Raw genomic sequence first — 25096 nt, 5'->3', positions numbered from 1 at the left:
AACATTTTTAAATAGTCCACCCAGCTCTTTTAGGAGTGAAGATGAATGAATTTTAGAGTGTCTTAGAGTTACTAATCTGCTCCTAGTAGTGTCCATACTACTGTTGTCATCCTGTCATTTTTTTCTTCAGCTTGTAAATTTTCCTCCTGTGTCCAAATACAAAGATTTTTGAATATGTCCTACATCTCTGCCTAGTGGAAGTTTAGTCTTCTGTTCTTCTCTGAAGCAAATAAATGTGTGGAGCAGTATATTGTAATACATACTGCAATAAAACATTTTTCTTATTCTAGGAAAAGACACTGATTCAAGTTTGCACACCTTTCTATCAAGATGGCCTTGGGTTTTTTGTCATACTTGCTCTTTTGCTCTCTATAAAAAAAGTGCAAACGATGCTATAATATCTGCTCTGGGTCATCCAGTCATCTGTCCAAATGCAGTGCTGCTCTCATATTTTATCATTAGTAACAGCACAAGCACCTATTTCATTTCTGGAGGATGATAAATTTTATTTATGTCAAGCATGTTTCTTCGTTGCTTCAGGTAAAGAAATACAGAATGCTGTAGAAAAATTCCGAACTCCCTCACATCCACACAAGCTAAGCAGGGTTTGGAGTGCTTTAAAGCACACCAAGCAGTGCAGAAAGCTGATATTTTACTGGAATTTAGTCTCTTCTCTGAGGTAGAAGTGAGCCCAAACCGTGTTTGGTGCAGAATATACCACATTGTTGGTATATTCTCTGTTGTGAAGATGACAAGTGATAGCTGTGGGATCCTGGGAACATTTCAGTTTGAGTAATGAGACATTCTACTGACACATTTTTCTCTGCAATCCACTTAGAGATCTGTGCTTCCCTAAAGAGTTTGTAAGTTCCACTGCTAGAAATGGCTGAGACACTTCTTTACATATGTATTTTGCAAATGCATTTGAGCATTCTTTTGAGAATTTCTCTTCAGAATTACTGATGCTCTGAGAATGTACATAGCAAGAAGTTATGGTTTCAGGCTGTGTTCTATATGTGTTTTTATTTATTTATTTTTTTATTATTTTTACTTTTTCTGAATTCCATTAGGCAAAGGACTCTGGGAGGCCTCAGCAGGTTTCCCATACCTATGTTCAGGTGAGGGTTATTGAAGAGAGCATTCACAAACCGACCGCCATTCCACTGGAGATTTTCATTGTCACCATGGAAGATGATTTCCCTGGGGGAGTCATTGGGAAAATTCATGCCACAGATCAGGATGTGTACGATGTCCTCACATACACGCTGAAGTCAGAACAGAAAAGTTTGTTCAAGGTCAACAGCCACGATGGGAAGATCATCGCCCTCGGAGGGCTGGATAACGGCAAGTACGTCCTGAACGTCTCAGTGAGCGACGGCCGGTTCCAGGTGCCCATTGACGTCGTGGTCCACGTCGAGCAGCTGCTGCAAGAAATGCTGCAGAACACGGTCACCATCCGCTTTGAGAACGTTTCCCCGGAGGACTTTGTGGGTCTCCACATGCACGGGTTCCGGCGCACCCTGCGCAACGCGGTGCTCTCCCAGAAGCAGGACAGCCTGCACATCATCAGCATTCAGCCGGTGGCGGGCAGCAGCCAGCTCGACATGCTGTTTGCGGTCCAGATGCACAGTGGTGGTTTCTATAAGCCTGCCTATTTGATTCAGAAGCTTACCAATGCGAGGAGACACTTGGAAAATGTGATTCGTATTTCTGCTATCGTGGAGAAGAATTGCTCCGGACTGGATTGTCAGGAACAGCACTGTGAGCAAAGTCTGTCTATTGATTCGCACTCCCTGATGACTTACAGCACAGCACGAATTAGTTTTGTGTGTCCCCGCTTTTACAGGAATGTGCGCTGCATGTGCAATGGTGAGTACTGCTCCCTCTTCCCCTCCCATCGCTGCACATTATGCGATAGGATCCATTTTATTCCTCTGATGCAGATTAGAAGGGGCATTTCAATTCAGTCCACTAAAGCACGACTGGCTGATGTGTTGTGGGAATTGATTTCTCAGGCTTGGGAAGAATAGCTCGTGTTTACTGATGTAAATGGAAGTTTATGAACTTTGGTCTTTTACGACAAAGACCGCTTTCCTGGAGGCTCTGCAATCGGAGCCATCAGCCAGCTTCCAGGGGAGGGGAAGGAGTGGGAGAGGGGGAGATGTTTCCCAATCAGTCAGTCCACCACTGGAATAAACCTGGATTGTGACCCCAGCAGAGCGGCCTGGTCTCTAGTAATGCACCAGCAGTCTCCAAGGAAAAGCACCCCTGACCTAAGCCAGGCAGGTGGAAAGGCCTTTTCCAGTCCTGTTGTTGCAGAGAGCCACAGAAACCAATGAAGTATTTTATTAGCAAGGGCTTTTCCTGACCTTTAATGCTACAGTAGGGGACAGGGTAAGTTTCAGGCTGCCCCACATTTCGGCAGAGATTTCATATGGACAAACAGACTCACGAGCCAATCTTCTGTATGATTCTGCACTTGGATTTTAAAACCTCAGGCAGTTATAATACTGGCTCTGTTTCTTTTGTTTGCCAGGCTATTTGCTCCTCATTCCACTTCATTTAAGAGCAGAGAAAAAAAGCTGCTGTAAAATCAATACATCTAAGTCTCCCTCATCTTAAAGCACACATGCACACGCACACAGAGCAAGACAAGAATTCAGCAGCCATATCCCTCAATAACCAACCTTTGTTTCTGCAGCAGTCAGCCGGGCTTCATGTTTTACCACTGACCTCAGTATGGATGAAAATAGGCATAAATTCCATAAAACTTTACCAGAAATCCTTTTTCTTCCTGTAGCACATGGATAATAATGTCATAGAAGTTCAGTTCTGAAAAAAACCCCATGATTCTCTATCTGACGTACATTCAAGAGCAGACTATCTGTCTACCTTTTCAGTAAGAGTCTTCTAAGTTTCAAATAGACATATCTGTCATAACAATAGTCAGCATTTTGTTACACATGAAAGGCTCTGAAGTAAAGGATTTTCACGGGTTTAAAAAGGGACAATGCTGCAATATCCTCCAGTCAGGTCCAGGAGCGAGTGCAGGAACACTGTCTGCCAAACTTTTTTATATTCTCTAAGTTATAGCTTAGTCTCACTTTTGTATGAAGAAATCACAAATCTTCATCTCCATGGGGATAGTGATAGTCCTCACAGTCAGAAATTGGTTTTCTGGCAGCCAAAATTTTCACTGTTTATCATTTCCTTTCACTACCTATTAAAGTCAATAATGATGTATTATTCCCTCTGCTTCATAATCCCTAAGCTTAACTCCAAAAAAGGGACTTTGCAGTGCAGCACAGTTCTGACGCAGCAGCTCTCCTGGCACAGCAAGCTTGCAATGGAAGCACAGAAATTCAGCTGGGACAGCGCTTTCCAAATTTTTCTGTCATGTACCAGTCAATCCCCAAAATGGATGACAGGCTGCTGGAAAGGCACTGTGGTTCTGAGAGCAGCTGCGGTCCCCAGCCTCGGGGCCATTTATCATGGCCTTGAAGACTGCTGTGTAGGAACACTTGCAACAGGCAGCTTGTCCTGGTCCTGCTGAAAAGCTGGAGGGGTTTCCAGTGCTGCCTGTTGAGCCAGAATAGGTGCAGATTTCCCGTGGGGGATCCACACAATTTGGGGTGGGGTTGAGCACATCCAGCCTGCCATACAGCCTGTAATAAAAGAATGTCCAGAGGTGCTGAGTTAGGATTAGCTGCCGAAGAGGTGAACACCTTGGCATCTGTTACATGCACAGGGGTAATACCCCTTGGTGGGAAGCAAAAATTCATGCTTTGGGCCTTCTCCTCATTACTTAGTGCTTCGTCCTCTTCTACTGTTTTTAATTAAAGGAGTCACAGGAAGTATTTTGGTATTTAGGTAAACACACTGTGTTTTCTCACATAGGAGATAACACAGACTTGTGAGAATATAATAGTTAGAGAATGTACGGGTGGTTTAGCTTTCATTAGAGCTAAAGGCTAGAGTAAAAGCGTTAGAAAAACTCAAATACTTCTTCCATCAGTAGTTCTTATAAATATATGCACAAATGCAGCAATTTGGGAAAAAGTGCACAAATTTATTTTGGCTTGTTTAACAAGGCAACATTAGCAAGGTATTAGCAGTGTAATATAAGTATTATACTTCCTTTGTTGCTAAGAGAGTTCCACATCCAGTAAATACCTTGAATTATGAAAAAGCCATTAAAATATTGCATATTTTTCCAGAGATCTGATTCAATTATGGCCCAGAAAGCTTGAGTTTGAACTAATTCACTCATTCTTGAAATATGTATCATACTTGGAGTGTTTTTCCCACTGGCAGATGTCACAGATATGCACAATTTATGCATGCCAGCTGTGCATAACTTACCTGGATTACCTTTGTGAGCAAACAGAGTTATCTAATGTGAAAATGCAGGGAGACTGTAAAGTAGGCAGTGGGTGAACTTCAGAGGTTCAGCAGCTCAGCTCTGGAAGAGTAAGTTCAAAAGTTCACATGCATCAATCTTAGCTTTTAAATCAATAAAATTGAACTCAAGAGTTTTCCAATAACAGACTGTCTCCTTAGATTTTTGCTTCATCTGTTTGTGTTTGTATGAAAAATATTGTCACAAACTGGGGATTGTGTCGGTGCGAACAGAGGGGCTACGCGATTACCAACCTCCCATCACATGGCACGAGGTATGCAAACATCAGTCAGTGCTGGGGGAAATAAAACTAGGAGGAATGGAATAAATATATTCCTGTAAAATAGTTCTCGTGGCATTCTCATTTTTCAGAGGCAAAAATCTATTCCGTTTTTTTTTTTCATGATGCAAAGTAATTCTTTCGTGTTGAGACAAAGGTGCAGGGGCAGAGCAGGTTTTGTTGGGACTACTTTGCTCTAGAGATGTTCTGCATTATAATCTTACAAAAATGATTTTACATTAATATGTTCACAGGAGAGGAATGGATTGAAATAATCTTGACAAATATGGGCATATATATCTACATCTGTGCTGGTCACTCCAGGCCCCATTTGCAGATAGTGGGAAGAATGAGGTATTTTTAATAATGTGATACATCTCTCCCTAGATGTCTAAAATCAGTCAGATGAATCATGCCCTAAAGTTAGATGAGATGAATTCCATTTCAAGTGTTTAATGTGATTCTGGCCTTATAGTGTGAAAGAATTTTTCTAATAGACCTGTGAGTATTCAGTAAAAGTGCAGACACATCCATGTTATTTAATCAAGAGAACAGCAGTCTTGGGCCACTTTCTCATGAAACAAGACAAATCAGACTTTGAGAAGCCACTTCTAGTGTTTTGTGAGCACTCTGACAGAAGGAAATCATAGACTGTGAGGATCTGCTGTTAATATAGGACCTGTTTTTCAGAGCTGATTTTTGGCCTCAGCTCCACAGAGCACACATTGCCTCTAAGAGAGTCCTGGATGCTTTGAAGGACTGGGCATCAGCAACCCGGTTCTTATGTGTACAACACTGCTTTTCCCACTTTCAGGAAGCACACACACATGCATATTAATGAGCCTGGAATTCTCCTGGCAAAGAAAATTGAAGAAAAAGGTCTGTTCTTGGGAACAAAGAGCTGCAGATAACTTGTTAGATCTGGCTGTAGTCTGTTTAATGTCCAAGGAAACTTTTTCTCCCCATGAATATCTCCAGCAGTAAAGCCCATGCTGAGAATGCACAAGCTCATATAAAAAGTGGGAGAGCTGCAACGTGAAGTGGGGGCATGACTCAGAACCAGGGCAAGAGGGAATTGCTGTCTATCACTTAAGGAGTCCTCATGGTGTCTGGGATCAAGGAGGGGCTGAAAGAGTTCAAATGTCTTGTTACTTAAAAGTCAGAGAGAATCTGTTTCTGACATGCTATGTGACACAAAGTTTTCCAGGACACCTGAGCCAACTAAACTCCGTTGCTGGCTTGTGCAGAAACAGTTCTGTGGTGTCTGCACTGCCATGCATGCAGTAATCACTGCCTACAATACTTCATCACTGTGCTCCAAAAATAAAAACAGATTGCAGATCATGAGTTGCCAGTCTTCTCTCCACAGTATACTAATTATTATTTGAAGTAGCAGTTTGGAGTTTGCTTTACAAGGTACTTGAAATTCTGGCTTTCAGGAATCTCCCTCCTTTCAAGCTTTTTTCCTACAAGTGAGAAAAACAAAGTCTTTTTAATACTCACACAGATTCAGGAGACTGGGCTGATAGGAAACCACCTATTATCACAAGGCTTAAGTTAAAATTATTGAAGCACTGGATTTTCAGAATATATTTACAATCCTAGAAGTGCTCCTTTTTTGAAGGAATAGGAATTAAATAAATCTCCCATCTTGCAATGGAACAGTGTTTTCTTCCTCAGTATATTGGTTAGAAGATTGAAATACTTTTATCTTCTTTTAGAGAATTAAACTGAAGATGATCTGTCAAAATCAAGTGGGTCTATTCCACCTTTTCCTGCCACGCACTGCTTGATGCTAGCTCGTGTGTTTCTGTGATACCTTGTAGAGAACAGTTTTATTAATACTAATGTGATTTTCAAGAGAATGCTGTGGATTGTCTGGACTAACCTAGAAAAAAATCATCAATTTGAACCTATATTTCTTGAATCTTTTATTGGATGGAAAATAGACTGCTCTTTGGAGTGGAAATGCAACATTAGAATAATTTTATTTAAACTCAGGCTGTAAATCTTTGATGTGGACAACGTAACCTTGAACAATTTTACAATTTTGCTCCACATAGTTGTGAAATCAGCCTGAAAATGCGTGTTAGCTGGGGCAATGCAATAATGCAAATTTGTAGCTTATGTACTTATAACCATACAGACAGGCATAAAGCACTTCTTGCAAGTCTGAATATTTTAAAGTTTTGTGACAGCTATGAAATCCTGCTGCAGCAGGATGAATAAAAAGTTGGTTTCCTTGTAGTTTACCAGAAGGAGTATTCTTGGCTGTTCAGGATAAACAGTTATCTCCACCGTTGCACGGAGTGCGTTAGATCTTTTCCATATATTTTTTGAATGCGGAAAGAGGGCTCTGAAGTACAAATCAGAGTTTGAATCAGGTACAAAACCTGGAAGAGATGGAAAACAAAGTAAGCTGTTCCTTTATTGCTTCATGTCAAAGATACAATCATAATTGAGGAGATGTGAAAATTTGCAGAGCCACATTTGGAAATCTCAGTGCCTTTTTCTGCTGCACAGTGAGGAGCTGGGGCTTTAGTCCAAATGGCATCTTTGTCAGCTACACAGAGGCTCACTTGAATTGCAGCCTCACAAAAGGTTTAAGTTTGTTCAAAGAAGAGATATACTCTACAGACACCAGAATGCTGTGTATTTGTCACATGAGTTAAAATAGCTAAAACAAACAAGGTGAAAATACAAAGCAGGCTGTAGAATTTTTAACAACCCGATATAATTTCGGAAATAATTGTTACTTGACATTGAATTCTAAGAAATGAGGAGTTTTATTCTTTTAAAAGGCCAAACAAACCAAGTATAGAAAACATCATATTCTCTGTTAAATTCTACAGATCTTACATTTAAATAGAATATAAATCTGTAGTCCAGAACCCTATGACAGTTTTTTCTTGATTCTGTAAGGCCTAAAGTGTGATTGTGTATTGCAGCTGTTATTCCTGTTAATGTTACTTGCTAATGTGATTAATAAAGATTGCCATGCATCATTTTCTAACAGTGCTACAGGCAGTACTGTAAATCTTTTACTCCATAGACCTCTCAAACAAATGTTTGATAAAGGAGGAGAAGATGTTAAACATTAAATTGACTGTGCTGTACATCAAGGAAGACATTTACAGTAATTGCCATATTTGTAGTCAGCCCATGTCCACTTTGAAAGCTACAGTAGTAATTTTTCTTTTCCCAGAAAATGCTTACAGTGTCAGGTAATTTCAGCTATGCTTACTATGAGCCCTGCTTGGCTTGTACAAAAGTGTGAGAGCAATAAGATTCTTTCTTTCATTACTTTTGGAGAGGTACTCCATGACAGGTTGATTCCTTCCTTTGTAAACTGTAAATAAAAAAATAAAACAATGTGCTCAAAAGTAAACTAGTTTTTGGATATGATAAGGATCCTACAATATAGATCCTTCAATATACAAGAACTGCCAATAATCAAAAAGCAATGGGTAGGAAGGTGCATTTTATCATTAAATTCATCACCTGCATGTCTTAAATAAATTAACTTGATAAACAAAAGAAGAGGTGTCTGTCCATCCCCAGCAACTGCCTTTCCCTCCATTCATGCTGAGGCTGCAAATCAACAAAAGCAAGGGCAGGAGTGCCTTTTTTCCTGCGCTTGAAGTTTGCTTTCATAACAGCCACACACAGATGCCCAAATGTAGAAACTGGTCCTGCATCTCCCAAGTACCTTCCTGCAACCAAGAAGAGGCTAGCCATTGTGGAAGTCACATATTTCTGAAAATTCATATATTAAGCATCAATAGTTGTATCGTGTTTTGCATTATTACGGACAGTGTGTGCAAATCTTTTAAATTAGGGCAATCAAAGCAGATTTATTTAGACACTTTTAGAAAGTTAAGTTGAAGTTTTAGCCAAACCGCATGAAATGCAAAAAAGTCTTTTGATATTGACAGGCTTTAAATAGTCAGTCCTTGACATGCTCAGTTTGATAGATGTAAAGAATTTAGGGAGTTTTGAAAAACTTACATATAATTGTGTTGCTCAAATATTTTAGGCAAATTTAAAAGTCAGTATAGTTCTGTCCCTGCAGATTAGAAACAAGGAGGGCAGGTTTTGGTAGCCTGGGCAAGCTGGATAGGATGTGAGATCTCAGAAACATCAGGAGGAACATAGGGAGAGGGCAAGTTTGCCTTTGCTGTATGATCAAGCTGGCAGCAGGTCCTGTGTAGTATGAGAATGAAAAATCCATATGTCACTGTAACCCAAGCATGGCTTTGAATCACAGAATATCCTGAGTTGGAAGGGACCCACAAGGATCATTGAAGTCCAGCTGGCCTGTGCTGGCCTTGCACAGGACCACCAAGAGTCACATCATGTGCCTGAAAGCATTGTCCAAATGCTTCTTGAACTCTGGCAGGCTTGTTGCTGTGACCATTTCTACCTCCTTAAATTTGCTTCTCATACATGTGCTGGGGGAAAAGGAGTGCATAGCTTCAAGCAATTTTTTTCCCTCATACCTCTAAAGCCCCTGTGCTGGAAGGTTTGTGGGAAAATAAATTTATAAACCAGTTGCTGTTCATAATAGTTCATTTTAATAATATGTTCCCATGGGGTTCAGGGCAATCTTTGGAAAAGAAAGTTTTAGAAGAACTATTGCAGTTCTTGTCCAAAAGCTGTTTCTTTCTATGAAGGTTTGTTGAGGCTTTTTTGGTGTTATTATTATTAAGCCATTTTTTTGCTTGTACTGAAGTGCGCAATCCATAATTGTCTTTTATTACTCTTCTGCTACCGCAGATCATGTTTTACACTGTGGATCCCTGACATTATTTTAACTTATTGCAGGAGGGCTCTGCCCAGGTTCCAACGATCCCTGTCTGGAGAAGCCATGTCCAGGGGACATGCAGTGTGTGGGGTATGAAGCCAACCGGAGACCATTCATCTGCCAGTGCCCACCAGGAAAGCTTGGCGAGTGTTCAGGTGCATGTCACAGCCATAAGGGGGGATATACTTGGACAATAAAGTGCTGCCATTCTCGTTTTGTAGGCAGAGATGCCAGTGGAGTCAACAGAAAATGTACTGCTTAACCCATCTCAGCACAGGCACTTGGGGTGTCTGTTTATAAGACCTATAAATACTTGTCTTTATAGCTATGGGGCTGTATGTAGACTGTGATCCAGTTTCTGTTTGGAAATTCCCACTGGCTTGCTTGAATTCCAGCTCAGTAAAACAGGCTGCTGAGAAAACAGGATTTTTCCTAGAGAATGTTATGCCAGATGTTTTCCCTGCCCATGGGCAAAGCTCTATAATTAACTCTTCTGCTTACTATTTAGATTACCAAAATTCCAACCTTTATTAATGAAAACACTACACTATCCCAAAAAGAAAGTTTGAGGACATCTGTTAGTTCTCTGCATCTGTGTTGTTCCCTGGGATATGAAGAGCCAGGTGGACAGCCAGTGGCGTAGAGCTTTCTGTTGACTTCAGTGAATCCCAGGCTGCAGGACAGAGGATTTGTGCTATTTGCCTGATGAAAGCACAGCAGCTACTGAACTGTGGCCCTGGGCACTGGTTGCAGGGGACTCACTGCAAAGGTTTGGGTGACATCTGCACTCACATAACTTGATGCCCATAACTGCCTGATATTGTCTTTGATTCCCTCTGTTATCAGTGAGGCAAGACTGGTGCCTCCAGGAGTGTATAAGCTGAAAAATGCTGAGTATTTGGAGAAACGTATTTTTTTATTATTTTTAAGTATGGAGAAATAGAACTTTGTTCTATCCCCTGAAAAATAGCTTAAAAAAGGAAATGCAGAAATATTTTGTAGTAGATGCCAGCTTTGTTTTCTCTCATCAAAAATGGGTTTTATTTATTTCTTCCTAGTAATTCTCATTAATTTTATAGATTCTTTAATTACTTAACAGTTGAGGAATTATTTTATGTATCACTAAAAACACATGTGTCTTTTCAAAATGGTTGTTTCAGGCCACACTTCCCTTAGCTTTGCTGGGAATAGCTACATTAAATACCGTGTTTCTGAAAATAGCAAGAAAGAGGAATTCAAGTTGGCTCTCCGTCTGCGAACCCTGCAAAGCAATGGGATTATAATGTACACCAGAGCGAATCCCTGTATAATTCTGAAGGTAATTAGAATAACTTATCTTTTCTGCAGTTGTTTTTCTTGATTCTGTCTTTTCTCTTGGCTCTTGATTTGGGGAATGCTGTTCTCATTTCAGCTGTAGATTGAGACGATGCAGTCTGATTCTTACAGGGAAAAATAATTTCAACAACAGCAGCAGCAACAACGATCAGAAAAGCAGCTTGTTAGTGGTACTTTACTTGGAAAATTCCCCACTGGGTGGTGTTCATTATAAGCACATTATGTGTGTCTGTATGCAGGAGCCAGTCTGCACGAGATGTAAGATTTGGCCATTTATATGACTATGTAGTCAAAACGAAGCCTGCTGAAATTGCTGTTCTTCCCTTCTGTCCTGTCTGTGGTTAGAGGATGTGCCCTCACTGTTATTGAGCTAATTCCAGGAACCAACTGCTTAGAACATTTTTCCTACTGAATATGAAGATCTCTGCACTCTGTGGATTCTTTGTTGAGAGGGTCATGGGGTCAATAGAGATTGATACCAGATCAATATTTAATTGGTAAACTTCCTGAATTTTTATTCTTTTTTTGTTTGTGTTTGTTTTTTGGTTTGTTTGTTTGTTTCGGTGGGGTTTTTTGTTTTGGTTTTTTTGTTGTTTGGAATGGCAATGCAGGCTGGAAAGGGAGTACTAGGCTCATCCAAGAGCCTGCACATATAGTATTTCTGCTATAGCCTCTAAGGTACAAAATGAAAACACTGACATTTGTAATTCAGCCACATTCTATAATTCAGCAGTGGGAGAAATGGCACAGAGCCTTTAGTGTCTGTGTTTGCAATCTTTAGGGTACTTTTGGCTGAATGCTTAGGTAATGTTAAAGTGGCTAGATGAGTTATTAATGGGCAAAAAATAATTTTATAGCTGTTAGACTGAAATATTTCACGAGCAAGAGTACTGTCTGTCATTCACCAGGAACTGTCAGCATTGTTCAGATTTGCACAAGACAATTAACTTCTGCTTCGAGATGCGTAGAAATGCAGTTTGAACTTTCAAGCATATGTTTTTGTTTAAAGAAACACAAGCAAAACTGCAGGTTGAAAGACCATCTTTGAAGTCTTTATCATGCTTGCTCTTAGCATATGTCAGTAGGTAGTGTTTGCAATTTTTTTAATGACAAAAAATACCCAGAATAAAAACAAATGGCCCTGGTGGAAGGTGGCACTTGGAAACAATAGGAGATGATACCAGAGACGGTCTGAATTGGAGTTAGCATGGTGATAGGAGAAGAATTCATTTTGCTAGAGTTTTGTCTATTAAGCTGTCATCATTAAGGAGAATGTCCAGGTCATAGACAACTGAGTGAAAATACCCAGCTGGAGCAAGGAAATTTTGCCATGAAATTAGAAAAATTGATGCTACTGCAATTGCTACAAAAAAAAGAAACAAAAAACCCCAAACAAAAATCCCAAAAACAACACAAAAACAAACCAACCAAAAAAAAAAAATTCCAAACCAGTAGGAGAACCCCCCTTTGCAATCACCTAAATGGAGTTTTCAGTTGTGAGGTAGGAATCATGTTTTCAGTCCCCATTTTGCATAACCACCTGGTTATTTTGCTTTGAAAGATGCTGAGTTAAAAATAATACTTAAAGGAGCAGCGACAAGAGCTGTGGTTATTTTGCCCAGTCTCAGTCAGCAACCACCGTGTCAAGCTGTTTTGCTTCCTAGGTCTAAGAAACAAAGAAAGAGAAAGTAGAGAGCTTCATATGCAGCTGCTACCTCACACATCTGATGAGTGAGATCCAGGGTCGTGTATGGATGCCAAGTCTCTGCTTTCTCCTATGCATTGGTCAGGGAAGGACATAGGGAATTACCTTCTCAAAGCCTCATGCTCAGCTTTTCAGTAGGGCAGGATTCGCTGTTGCAGTGAGTATGTCCTTTTCCCAGGTCTGGTGCTGGGCTTCTGCATGCATGGGGTTTAAAGGAAACAAAATCATTACATTCAGCATAGTTTTTTCAAGAAATGGTATCACTTAAAAGATCAGGAATTGTCAGAGTTTAGTTTGTGAAGGTCTTTTAGCCGAGGAATATCAGGCTAAGTTCTCACAAAAGTGCCCTGTGGCAGACAAATGTAATCAAGCTCAAGGGATTCAGCCCTATCAGGTCTCTTCAGGGATGGCAGCTGGCTCATGGACTACACTTTGGGGATTCCTGACTCAAGTGTTTCAAGGAAGTTATGCTTAGTTTTCTAAACACACTTTTTTCATTTGTAAACCAGAGGTAAGACTTCCTTTTTATTTTTTTTTTTCTTTAACCAGGTACATATGTTGGGAGGTAGGGAGGCACTCAGAAATGAGGCTATTAAGTAGATTAATTAGTGGTCTGTAAATGTGAAGTTGTTATCATTTGAGCATTGCTTTCAATTAAATTAAACATGAGGAGAAGCTTTCCAAATAGAGGATAAAGGATGAAATCCTGTGTTCTTTTGAGCATTCTGGCATCACTCCAACAAAGCACTTAATCACTTGCTTAACTTTCTGTCTTTGAAAGCAGTTGGAATTATTCACATACCTTAATTTTAAGGATCTACCCAAGTATCTGCTGGATTAGCACTAGAGGGCCCAGCCCATCACTGAGCTTCAAATAAAGGCAGAGGTAGAAGAAATTTAGACCCACAATGTGTGAGCCCATGGGAAGACTGGCAGAAAACACGTGTGCTACTGGGGCACAGAGTGGCATTGATTGTTTTGAAGCAAGTCTCTGCCATTGCAGTCTGTTTAAACATTAATGCTGCAATATGCTTTTTGGTGTTCAGATGGCCAGCTTAATTTTGGAAGCTCATACATTTGTGATAACTCCAGGGATGGAAATATTTCATAATCTTAACACAGTGTCCTTCCTGGATAAATAATCAATTCCATAGAGCAAACTGCTTGTCTACTACTTTGCTGAAAGCCTACCGGCTACACTGTATTGATATAATAAAATAAGGGTGTTATTTATTCAACTGTTTCAAATAAAGCAACTAATCCATTGATTTTGAGAGCTTGGCCATTTCTTTTTTTGGTTGCATGCTCTTGCTTTTAAGACAACTGAAGCAAAATGAGATGCGGGTCAATGTTGGCTTTTTTTCCTTTGGAAAGATTGCATGTCCCAAAACCATACCACCATTTCCTTTTTACCTATGTAGCAGCTAACTCAGAAATGTAAGATTTAACCATTTAAAGCATTACAAGCCCATTGCAGAAGAGAATTCCATTTATTTTTTCCAAGGAATATAATGGAGATTCATCTTTTTTTGTGAAATTTTAAGGATTAAAAATAGGTAACGAAAGACTTTCCCATCATGCTGTAAATATAGCAGCTAAATTGTAAAAGGCAAGCATATGTTCTTCTGTCCGGGAATTAATGTGAAACTTTGTATGGTTTAGTTAAGTGTGTATTATATATTTTAATGCATTACTGCTGCATGGCTTATGCTGGATAGGACTGAAGTTTGGATATGTTCCCAGTTGTGGCTGGAGTTGAAACGAGTAATATTTTAATTAAATACACCGTTTTACACAAATGAACCTGAAATGCAATTCAGCTAACAAAACGTTTCCCTAGATAGATTAGGAGGCAGCATGCTGTATCCATAGTGTTTGACTGCAGATGGACTATGTGAGCTGGAGGTGGTCTCAGAAGAACCATTTGATCATTTTATTACCTATGTTGATACACAAATATGGATGTTAGCCAAACATCTTAGCCAGACTAATATTCTAATATAATTTACAGTATGTGTTTGGCTCCATTCTGCTCATTGAATGAAAATGTTGAAATGTAACAGATTGCATCAGCTTGTGGAGTCTTCACTGTTCCTTTAACTTCTCTACAAGTGAAGAATCTTGTGGCATATATGCTTAAGTGTACATTAACCACCCTGTCATAGTTGTTATAACTGAGATTGTAACTCAACCCTGAGCCTAGAAAACTCTGGGAAGCGGAAGCTTTGTGGGAATTTTCTGCCCAGCTAGGATGAAGCACTGTCTCTCTGCTTTCATGGTGCAGAGGGTCTCTGCTGGTGCCATGGGCTGCACTGGGTAAGAGGTTGCAAAGTTTGCATGTCTCTGCTGTGTGATAGAGTAACTCAGGCTTTTTGCTATGTTGCACTACATAGATGGATGAAAAAAAAACAGTGCCACACATTCAGTGCTGAACTGACAGTCTGACGCTACCAGCTCTCAACCATCCCACTGACATTGTTGTCTGGGTAACGGCTGAGCCTGGACAAGAGTCCAGTTATTCATTGGATGTCCATACTTTTTGCTTGAATGTCCCTCAGTTAGCTTGAAGTTCAGCTTTTCTTGGTACTGAGGTCTATGCTGTAATCAAAGAACCCCCTCTGAGGACTGAGCAGTGACCCTGACATCTCAGTGGTTACAAGGAATCACAAGAACACCAGGTATTAATTACTGAATGATGATTGAGTTCTCTGTGCTTAGGAGTAGGGACAACAATTTTACCTGTTAGGTGGAAGAACCTTCTCCTCCCTGCCTGGCCAGTCCAGCTGCTAAGTAGTCAAGAGTGGAGCCCTTTGCAGCATCTGCTCCTTGCTCCTTGTTCTTCCTGTTCTTCCTACTCCTCCTCAAGGTCCATCAGGGGACAGATATTTCCTCCCAGCCCCTCTAAAGCACAGCCCGTAACCATCTGATTAATGAAAGTACTTTTATGGTCCCATTGCTAGGGGTATCTGGGCATGTCACAGAGTCTTTAATGTATGAGTCTGTAAAGCAGTGGTGTGAGGTAGGGAAATGACGTTACCCCTCTTTTAGTGATGGAGACCTGAAACTAATGGCTTGCTTGAGATCTCAGAGGAAGAATGTTCCAGAGTGTGGATTCCCATGCAGATCTGTCATGTCTTAGGCTAGTACTGTAAGCATCAGACCATCCTTTCCATCTTTCACACTAGTTAGAGGTTACTCATGTTTCTTCAACAACAGGAAGGAAACTTAACCCTTCAGACAATTATATATTTATTGTGGATGTCAGATCATCTGCTGGTAAAAAGAAATAAAAGTGGATGAGAAAGATGTATAAAACATATTTTAATGGCAAATCTTTTAGCCCATAGTTTCCTGTATACAAATGCTGTAATATTTATCCCAGGTGCTCAAATGTGGTGTTGTTTTTATAAAGATAATTGGAAAAACGTGTTCTGTGAGTAAGAGTAATAGACATGCAAGCAGTAGGTCCTTCAGGGCATAAGTAGTCATAAGGGAGGTATATGTATATTATACACAATCAGTAGAAGAGTTTCCATAGGGAAAAGCCTTTTGAGTAAGACGCAACTTATCTGCTTATCCAGTGATAGCTGTTTTTCAAAGTGTAATATGTTGGCATGCATTTTTCTGTTTGATTTGTCTTCCTGGTGAGACAGACCACACTTTCTGAGCAGCACCTTCAATGTTCATGGACTACTTTGTGCACAGGGAGGAAAAAACGATTGCTCCATCACTGGAAAAAAAAAATTATCTGTTTACCAGGGCATCTTGTTTACCAAGATTCCTCCTGAGCATATGCTTTAAGAGATCCAATTTTAATTCACAGAAACTGTTTACAGCTGAATTTTCAGTCCTGTAGGAAAATATTTTTTAGTGAAAAATGATCTAGACTCATTATTCTATGCATCTATTACCCTTTTTTGATTGAGCTGTGGATTACCAAGCAACATCCATCCCGTAAGTATGTATTACAGTTATAGATCTGATTTCTTCTCAGTTTCATTACATCCTACAGTTCAGGGACTTAAGCCAGTTGTGCATAGCAGGGGCTAATTCTAACTCCTTCCCTTGGCTCCCTCTACCTCTGTATTCATTCCTTTACACCCCCTCATACTATGCAGAGTGCTTGGGCAGCTGGCATCCACAGGGAGCTTGCCCCATGCTTAGCAGCTCTGTGTCCACACTGCTGAGCAGCCACAGAGGAGTGGTGTGGTTATAGCTGATTGCCCTGTGTGTTTTGGCTTGAGGTCCAGTTCAGAGTCAGCCAGTCAGGAAACCAAGGATTTGCAAAGGTGAGGGAAATAGGGAGATATACAGATCTCAAGATTTTACCCTTAGCTTTTCTCTAGGTTTCTCTAGGTAGTTTTGTCAACCTCCAAGGATGTAAAATGCTGATAAATGGCACGACAGCACAGTCTGCTCCTGTAGATTAACTTTCCTGTTTATCTTCAAGCCCCATCAGGAGACTGGCTGAGAAGAGTTTGAGCACTCAGTCATGTGCCAAGGGCTGTCTGCAGCTAACATGACTACTCATGCTAGAAATGGCCAAAAATGGCCAAAGGCAGATAGACACACTGCAGCACCCTCACATCTGCATTTGCCATGCCAATTCAGCAGGCCACCAAAGCTCTGTGGGGTTCTTGCATTGACAGCCGTGGCAACTCTACTCTCACTGGGGGGTGCAGTAACAGATACAGCAGTGAGAGGACAATGTGAACTGCCTGGAAGGTTGAAAAATGACACAGCATCTGAACTTTTCAGGGGGATAAATAATGGGACAGAACTGTCTTGAAATGGGGTTTCCAGAAATAAATACTTCCTAGAGCATGACATAAAGGTAAAATACTTGTAAGAACTTGAGAACTTGAATCCAATTAATGTGTCATAAGAAATTATTTCCAAGCTTGTCAGCCATCTTAAACTTACATTCCATCTGTTAGAGAAACCTTTGGGTAGACTGCTGATCAGGAAAGCAGCACTTCATACCCATTCCCTCACTCTGCAGTTTGCCTGCCCCAGCAGGGTAGCACAGATTTTCCCTTTACGAGGACTTGGGATGGATGAGAGACAGGCGAGAGAGTGAGAGATCCCGTACAAATTCTGTATCCATGAATCCAGCATAAATATTAGGAAAGAAGGAAAAGACCCATCTTATGTCATCTATGAGGTATACACAGAGCAGGTTGCGTAGCATCCCAAGGAAAAACTGACTTTTGGTCAACTAGTTATCTTACTGTTGTAATTAGAGATACTGAACTTATGATGTTTAGGGACAAATCCACACCTCATTGAGATGCTCCTAAAGGTTACAGAAGCACAGGATGTTTGCATGAGCAGAGTACCTAACATCACCAGCTGAAAGTGTGGCCATTGACTTTGCCACAAGCCTGATAAGCACTGAGAGGTTATCCTGTGCCCTGAACATCCTTTTAGTAACATCAACCAGTTGGAAGTAGAATCACAGCTCTTGGGCTCGCTGGGGGAGAGACAGCTGTTCAAGAGCAAGAGCAGAACAAGGGTCACCAAGTCCATCCATATCCTCTCCAGTAAAACATATAATGATCCCAGTTTTCACCTCTATTCTGCACCCATATGATTTTCTATATTTTTAGTTTTCCTGCAGTAATTGGCTTTGGGCAAAATCAAAGTAAGCTGGTATTTTCCACTTTTTTTTTTTTTTCTCATGATAAAGGCACACCTTTGTGCTGTTTTAGTGTCATGTTAGGAGAACGGTTTTAAGAGTGTGCAGAGACTGTCTAGAAGTTCTCTGTGCTTCCAGATTCTCTGTGAGAATGTTTTATGAGACAGCTGAGTGCCTGAAGCAGTTTGATTTCTGTTTTCCTCCTGCAGATTGTCGATGGCAAACTCTGGTTCCAGTTGGATTGCGGAAGTGGCCCCGGAATCCTGGGAATTTCTGGCAGGGCTGTCAATGATGGAAGCTGGCACTCTGTCTTCCTGGAGCTGAACCGCAATTTCACAAGCCTGTCCCTGGACGACAGCTACGTGGAGCGCCGCAAAGCGCCCCTCTACTTCCAGACGCTCAGCACAGATAGCTCCGTCTACTTCGGCGCCCAGGTCCAGGTGGATAACGTCCGCAGCCTGACTGACAAGAGGACAACGCAGGTCCTGAGCGGCTTCCAGGGCTGCCTGGATTCAGTAGTCCTAAACAACAACGAGCTGCCACTCCAGAACAAGCGCAGCAGCTTCGCAGAAGTGGTTGGCCTGACGGAATTGAAGCTTGGCTGTGTCCTTTATCCCGATGCCTGCGAGAGACACCCCTGCCAGAACGGCGGCACCTGTACTGCCGTGCCATCTGGTGGTAAATGTTTTCATTACTTTATGGGCTTCCCCCTCTCCCTTTTTCTCTGTAATTTATTGCCAGAGATGGTTTTATGCAGCAACATGCTTGAAAAATCTCATGAACTCTATAAAACTCTGATAGGTATTGCAAATTGGGTAAAAGCTGTTTGCTCTATAAATAACAGTGAAATGGTGCCCCTTCTTATTGCATTAGTGTTCCAGGAGGAAATTGATTTATTGGCTGTTAGTATAATCCTATTTCTATAGAAACCAATAGAATTACAATTACGGTAATGTTCAGCTGGATTTTTCAGAATCCATTTACAGCATCCTTACAGCATTGGGGGCTGGACACAAAGATGGTGATTTGAAATGTCCATCACACATGCAACAGCAGTGTTCCCTTACTCTGTTTCCGAAGCTGTCACAAATAATTACTGAGCTGTCCGCAAACACCTTCATCCTTTTGTAAGTGAGTAATTTTATTACATGTCTGCATGGAAAATAGGAAGTTGGGCCCATTATAAACCCTCCTGAACTGTATTTTACAGCTTTCTTGGAGGCTTGAGTGCTCTAAGGTCTAAGTAATATTATCCAAATTTTATAGGGCATTGATTTAAACTGTGCTTGTGTTGGAGTTTCCTATCCAGTGGTTATGTGGTGGTTTGTGTGTGATTTGATACCAGTGACTTAATGCAGTGCACAAGTTACCAGAACGATCAGCATGTAAGCAGGAGAAAAGCAAATGGCACACATGTAGAACATTCCCTCTTGGGCAGTTCTCTTTCTGCAGTGTAGGAGTTTCCCTTCCAATTCCCCATACTGTATTAGCATGCAGCATTACACACCTTTTCTGGCAGAATAAAACTTCTCTGAAACAGAGAGGTTTTCTGCAAGTTCAGAGCTTTCTATCCACTTACTGTCAGTGAGTTTTGGTCATGATTCTCTAGGGAAGTTCCCACTAATCTCTTGGTTTATGGAGCATTTAACCACTGTCCCAGGGCTTTCTGCTTTAATGTGTCCATGCAATTCCCTTGCACCCATAGTTATTATTTCTGTTTTTCATTAGTTTAAGCCTGACTCTCATATTTCTTCTCTGAGTCCCTTCCACCACACAGATTTTTTAGGCCTAAAGTTCTGATCAGTTCAAGACTGACATGTGGTGAGATCTGAGCAAAACTATGATAAGCTTCTCAGTTGGATAGCCCTACTCTTATAAAGTAAGTCCTGAAAATCGGGATTTGCCCATGCTGGGCTGTGTCAGCTAGCATCCCCTCTGGATCTTTGGCTTTGATTCAGGCACCTCTTCTCCAGTGCCTTCATAAATGGTGCATCAGGGATGCTGTTTGCTTTACTGTTGATGGAAAGAAATGGGAGGACAGTTATAAGGAGTGAAAGCACAGTTGGAAAGCACAGATTGCCCTAGGAATCCAGGATGTGTTATGGGGCATGAGGAGAAATGTTGCTGCATGTATGTTTGTCCTTAAGGGTCTTTAAACAAGGGCAAAAAAAAAAAATTCTGAGACAGAAGGATGCTGCACCCACTGGAAGAATTGCTAATCATGATTATTGAAATTCCTAGGAAATATGGCCGTAGTATGTACAGGAACATATGTATGATGGCTTTGATTCAGAGTCCATATTTAATAAATGAGGTTAACCATTCACCTCACATCCTAGGAAGCATGAGAACAGTTCCTTCTATTGATTTTATTTGAGTCTATTTACAGTATTGCTCAGCAATCTCATGATGAGTAAATTGAAACCTTTCTAACAGAACTCCTTACAGTAATTCCTTTTTTTCCCAACACCATGTGCATGCCAATTCAAGCTGAGGGGAGACACAGGGTAGGGGAGAAACAAGCAGCCCTGAAGTTTGGACCCATCTTATCACTGGAATGGCAAATACCATTTTCATGTCAACAAAATTCGCTGCTGGAAGGCAGTCACAGAACTGATTTAACTTGCCTGTGTTCCTGCCTCGGCGAGGGGCATGTGCCCTGCAGGGATGTTTTGGCTGGCTGCCGTCAAAAAATCTGTTTGCTGTTTTTACTGTCTCAGCAGTGTGTGTAAATAAAGGATTGTTATAAAGCCATAATTCCAGTGCAATGGGCCCTGACTGTATGCCGGTGGTTCTACAGCCCAGCCCTTAAGGAGAAGGCATGGGCATTTCTGCTTCCACTAGGCAAAGCAATTTTGTTGTTAGTGTCCTCCATATGCTGAAAGGCCACATAATTAAATTCTAAGAGCACAGGAGTCCGACAGCATTGCAAGTCCTAGTTGCAGAGCCACGAATTGCAATGCGCATTTAAGAACCATCAACCATTGCACTTGCTGACATAGATGTTAGCTACTAGCAGCTGATTTCCATTTAAAATAGAAAAAAAAACCCTTAATTTTTTGAAGAATTGTCTTAAGAATGAAAACAGAAACTTTTTTCTGTTTTGGTGAAGGGAATAATGCAAAAATATATCATGCCTTTTCCTTATCACGGGGCATTCAGTAGCATCAGGATGTCTTGACTAGTGTTTTCTATTATATTATCCAAGGTTTTCAGTTTTTGGAGAATGATGTTCCTATTCCTAAACAGAGAGTATTCATCATAAGATTTGCTTTAATAAATACACTCTCTAATTCAATTTTTACAAGGCAGATTTCATATACTGTTAGCACCTTTTTTGTTATGGACAACCTACTTGTGCTTTAAAAGACAATTAGGAGAGAGAAAAAGAAAGCTGAGATTTATAGCTAACTTAAGAAGAAAACAGTCAAGCAAAGGTTACCCAACATTATAACATGAAAGAGTTGCTGGCTACATACCAGAAGTCAGAGAGGCCATGTCTGATTTACATATCATTTGCATAAATTGAATATCTACAACACAAGCCTCTATAACAATGTTTCTGTTGTGAGATCTTCCTTTCAGTACAAATGTCTACTGTCCTGTTCACCATTAATAAAAAAAGCTGCTTCAATTGCCTTTCACTTCATCCTGTGGTTATGGGAATAGGGTCATACCATGGCCCTGTTTGGGGAAGTGCTCTTTATGCACTAGGAGTGTGTCCATGCCGCTGCTGTTATGGTTTGGATGGACACATTCCCAGCAGCTTCACAGCACCTGGCACAGGGCAGGGCTGGCCCTGGGCTGCACAGAGCTCAGAACTGACCTCAGAGGTGCTGCCCCAGAGCAGGGCTGGCTCAGGGCTAAGCTGACCCACAGTGGCTCATTCTGCTTGACCTCTCTGCATATGGAACAAGGCACGAAGGGGATCTCAGACTGTATGAGAGCACAGACAGCTCAGATGGGAACTCCAAGAGTACAGAAAAGCCTCTCTGCTTTCAGATAAGCCTTTCTGCTGGCTCTGGTTTCTGAGCCAGTAGAAAGTGACCATGGCATGAACCTCTCCTTGCTCTCATGGCCACAATGTTGGCCAAGTGATGTCAGTGGTTCAGGAGGGGGGACTGTGTGTTCAGAGACCCTATGGGGAGCTCCAATGCATGCTTAAATAGGGGTTGGCACAATGGGATGAGCACTCACTAGGGTTGAGAGCTCAGGAGACACACAGGAGAAAGAGATATACTCAGGACAATTTTTTTGGGAGACAGTGGAAACCACAGCCCTGAAAAATAGACCATCCATAAGTATGGGTCAGTAAAGCTATTTTTAAAGAATGTTAGCATTTTGGAACCTGACAAACACATGACTTTCAGAAACAGCTTGGGTCTTTGAACTGAAATTTCCCAAGAAAATTCAACCAAGTGTTTAAAGTGTGGTTAAGCTATAAGCTGCTGAATATAAGGTCTTAAAATGGGAAATGTCACACAATCTTACTAACCTTAATAATAGTGTGGTACCTCCAGGGCTGCCAGTAGTAAATGTATGTTTATCTGCATGAGTAACAGCATGAGCAATCTCAGCAATAGAAAGCTTTACTGTAATCACATGCAAAGACTGCACCAAGGTTTTCAACCACAGAGAAACCTCATGCTTGTAAAGCCTGCAATTATAACTATAGCTACTTGCTTTTAATTTGATCAGTCCTATATACATCTGGCTTTGATTAAAGTAAATGGCTTATATGAGTAGGTGATTTTATTTGAACGTGAAGCATTTGAGCGGAAATATCTACTGAGTCAAGGACTGTGGGCAGAGTGTGAGGCCATAAACTCATTTCACTTTCCCCACTCTTCACTTTTCTTCTGTTCTTTTTCTTTTTTTTTTTCATGAACAGAGCTAAAATCCAAAGGGAGGAGAAAATGCAACATGGCACTTGGGTGGTGGGTTTAATACATGTTTTAAATGCTGTTGGCAACATTGCTCACAGCTGGTTTTGAGGATTAGGTAGTTCATAAGAGCTAAATACAGGGAAAATTAGTGTAATAATACCACTGACCTGGTCTTACGAATGTTCTCGAACTTGCTTTTTCATACAAACAACCCAGCATACTGTGATGTGAATATACCAAATGCACATCAATTATTTTTTTAAAGCTTTTTTAGAAATTTTGGTCATGTTGAATCTTTTTTTATAGCTATGATTATAAGCATCTGTTTTTGAATTCCCACTTTAAAAGCATGTACATGCCAATCCTCTCATAGAAAACACTGGTTCTGCAAAGACTGAGGTTCATTTTGATACCAACAAGTGGCAGGAGGCAGAGATCTGTTTGAAGACAGATAAGTTAAATCTGGAGTGGCAGGACTATATGGCTGAAGAACACACACTACATGAAGGTTTGACTACAGACCTACCAAAATACAAATGCTGGGGGAGGTCCTCTTCACCTTCAGTAGTTCTCATCAGCAAACTTGCTGTGTAATACTATGTGGTCAATGCCAAGGGCAGGGCTGTTTCTGGACAGCGAGTTTGTCAGGTCTAGCTGCACAGCAGGGAGAGAAACTACACAGAGAGACAAATGAAAAAGCCAAAGCACATTAACAGATAAAAGCCAGCCTGTCTTGCATGGGATAGATAGAAACAGGAGCATACACATGTTAAAAAAAAAAAAAATTGGCAGCAGTTTGGAGCATCCTCTTTAATAAAGCCAAGTAAACCTTAGGATAGACAGACATTCAGATGCTCAGGCTGGGAATGCTACCAACAGAGATGTTTGCTACATAACGACACCCATCTGCTGATGGCACCATGCCTGCCTTCTGCTGCTGCCTCTGCTTCTTAAGTGCCAAGCAAACACAGGTATAGGCAGGGAGCCTGTGTAGTGTCCTGTCTTACTGCATGTTGCTCTTCAGTCTGGGATGAAAAACACCTTTTCCTCTGGATAGGGACATGCCAAGAGAGCAGTAAGACAAGCTGTTTGAATCACAGTGAGAAGGTGAGGTTTAACTGTGTAGAGGGGACTCAGATTAACAAGGAGCATAAGAGAAGCCTTATAAAACCACCAGTAAGATTCACAATGACATTTGTAGATCCAAGACTTACATGTGTCGACCTATGTCTACATAATGATTCAGGTCATGAATGATATTTGATGTGAATCTTCTAATGGTCATCTCTCCCTGCGCTTCACTTCCCACTGTGGAGAGTTCTCAGAGGACAGGACCAGGCTGAATTGGAAACCAGCTGGTCTCAAAGCCCTGAGCTGCGCACAGTGAGTTTTCTGGGTCCTCAGCACCAGTTTTTTGGCTCCACTGCTGCTGCTGCTGCTGCTGCTGCTGCTCAGCAGGACTTGTCAATGTAGATACAGCCTAACAAGGCTGTATTGTTGCTCATAGTTTGTTGTTGCTCTTAGGTCAGCTGTTGGTGCATGCTGCTATGGCACATGCTGAGAATGTTGTGGTCCCACCCTAGAAGCAGTTCAGAGGTGTTTTCCAGAGCTAATAAATCCTTTATTAGACCTAAGATGCATTCGCAAACAGAAGGGTTTTCTTTACAATTTACCTTTGTCCACAGCCCTGTGACTAAAATATGCAATAGCCGGCAAAATTAGAGCCTCTACTGGGAGGTTTGGAGAAGGATTAAAGGTCTGGCAGGTCTTCTGGCTGAGCTGCTATATGCTGTCTACTGAGCCATCATATCAGCTCTTCTCTTCCCTACTCCATGAATTTTGACATATGCTTTGCTGCGTTGGAGACCTGGCAGGTGAATGCTCTGCAGCTCGGAGCATGTGTGTCGCAGAAAAGTTCTGTGTCTTTTGCCAGTGGCTTGGACTTGGCAGGTGTGTGGCAGTGAATCCAATGAGAGGAAACACTGGTGATAAATATGGTAATTTAATGCTGTCTTGTTTTGGTGCCTTTTTGGTTTTTAACTTTGATCC

At 41.1% G+C, this 25096-nt stretch overlaps 1 protein-coding gene across 5 annotated transcripts in view; it reads left to right on the top strand.

Annotated features, from left to right (window-relative positions):
- The window catches only part of FAT3 (FAT atypical cadherin 3), a 333029-nt gene that overhangs the window by 287105 nt on the left and 20828 nt on the right, over positions 1–25096 (top strand). For 4 of the 5 annotated variants that reach the window (XM_083854350.1, XM_083854348.1, XM_083854349.1 and 1 more), the window contains exons 19-22: positions 1071–1869; positions 9504–9638; positions 10644–10801; positions 18371–18839. In XM_083854350.1, coding sequence (XP_083710476.1) covers positions 1071–1869; positions 9504–9638; positions 10644–10801; positions 18371–18839 — 1561 coding nt within the window. Of the gene's footprint in view, positions 1–1070; positions 1870–9503; positions 9639–10643; positions 10802–18370; positions 18840–25096 lie in introns of those variants that run through there. The other variant, XR_014589261.1, reaches the window with a different exon arrangement.

Source organism: Zosterops lateralis (assembly GCF_965231275.1).
Source record: "Zosterops lateralis genome assembly, chromosome: 2".
In the NCBI taxonomy this organism is placed as follows: domain Eukaryota; kingdom Metazoa; phylum Chordata; class Aves; order Passeriformes; family Zosteropidae; genus Zosterops; species Zosterops lateralis.
This window is presented reverse-complemented; position numbering and strand designations above follow the sequence as displayed.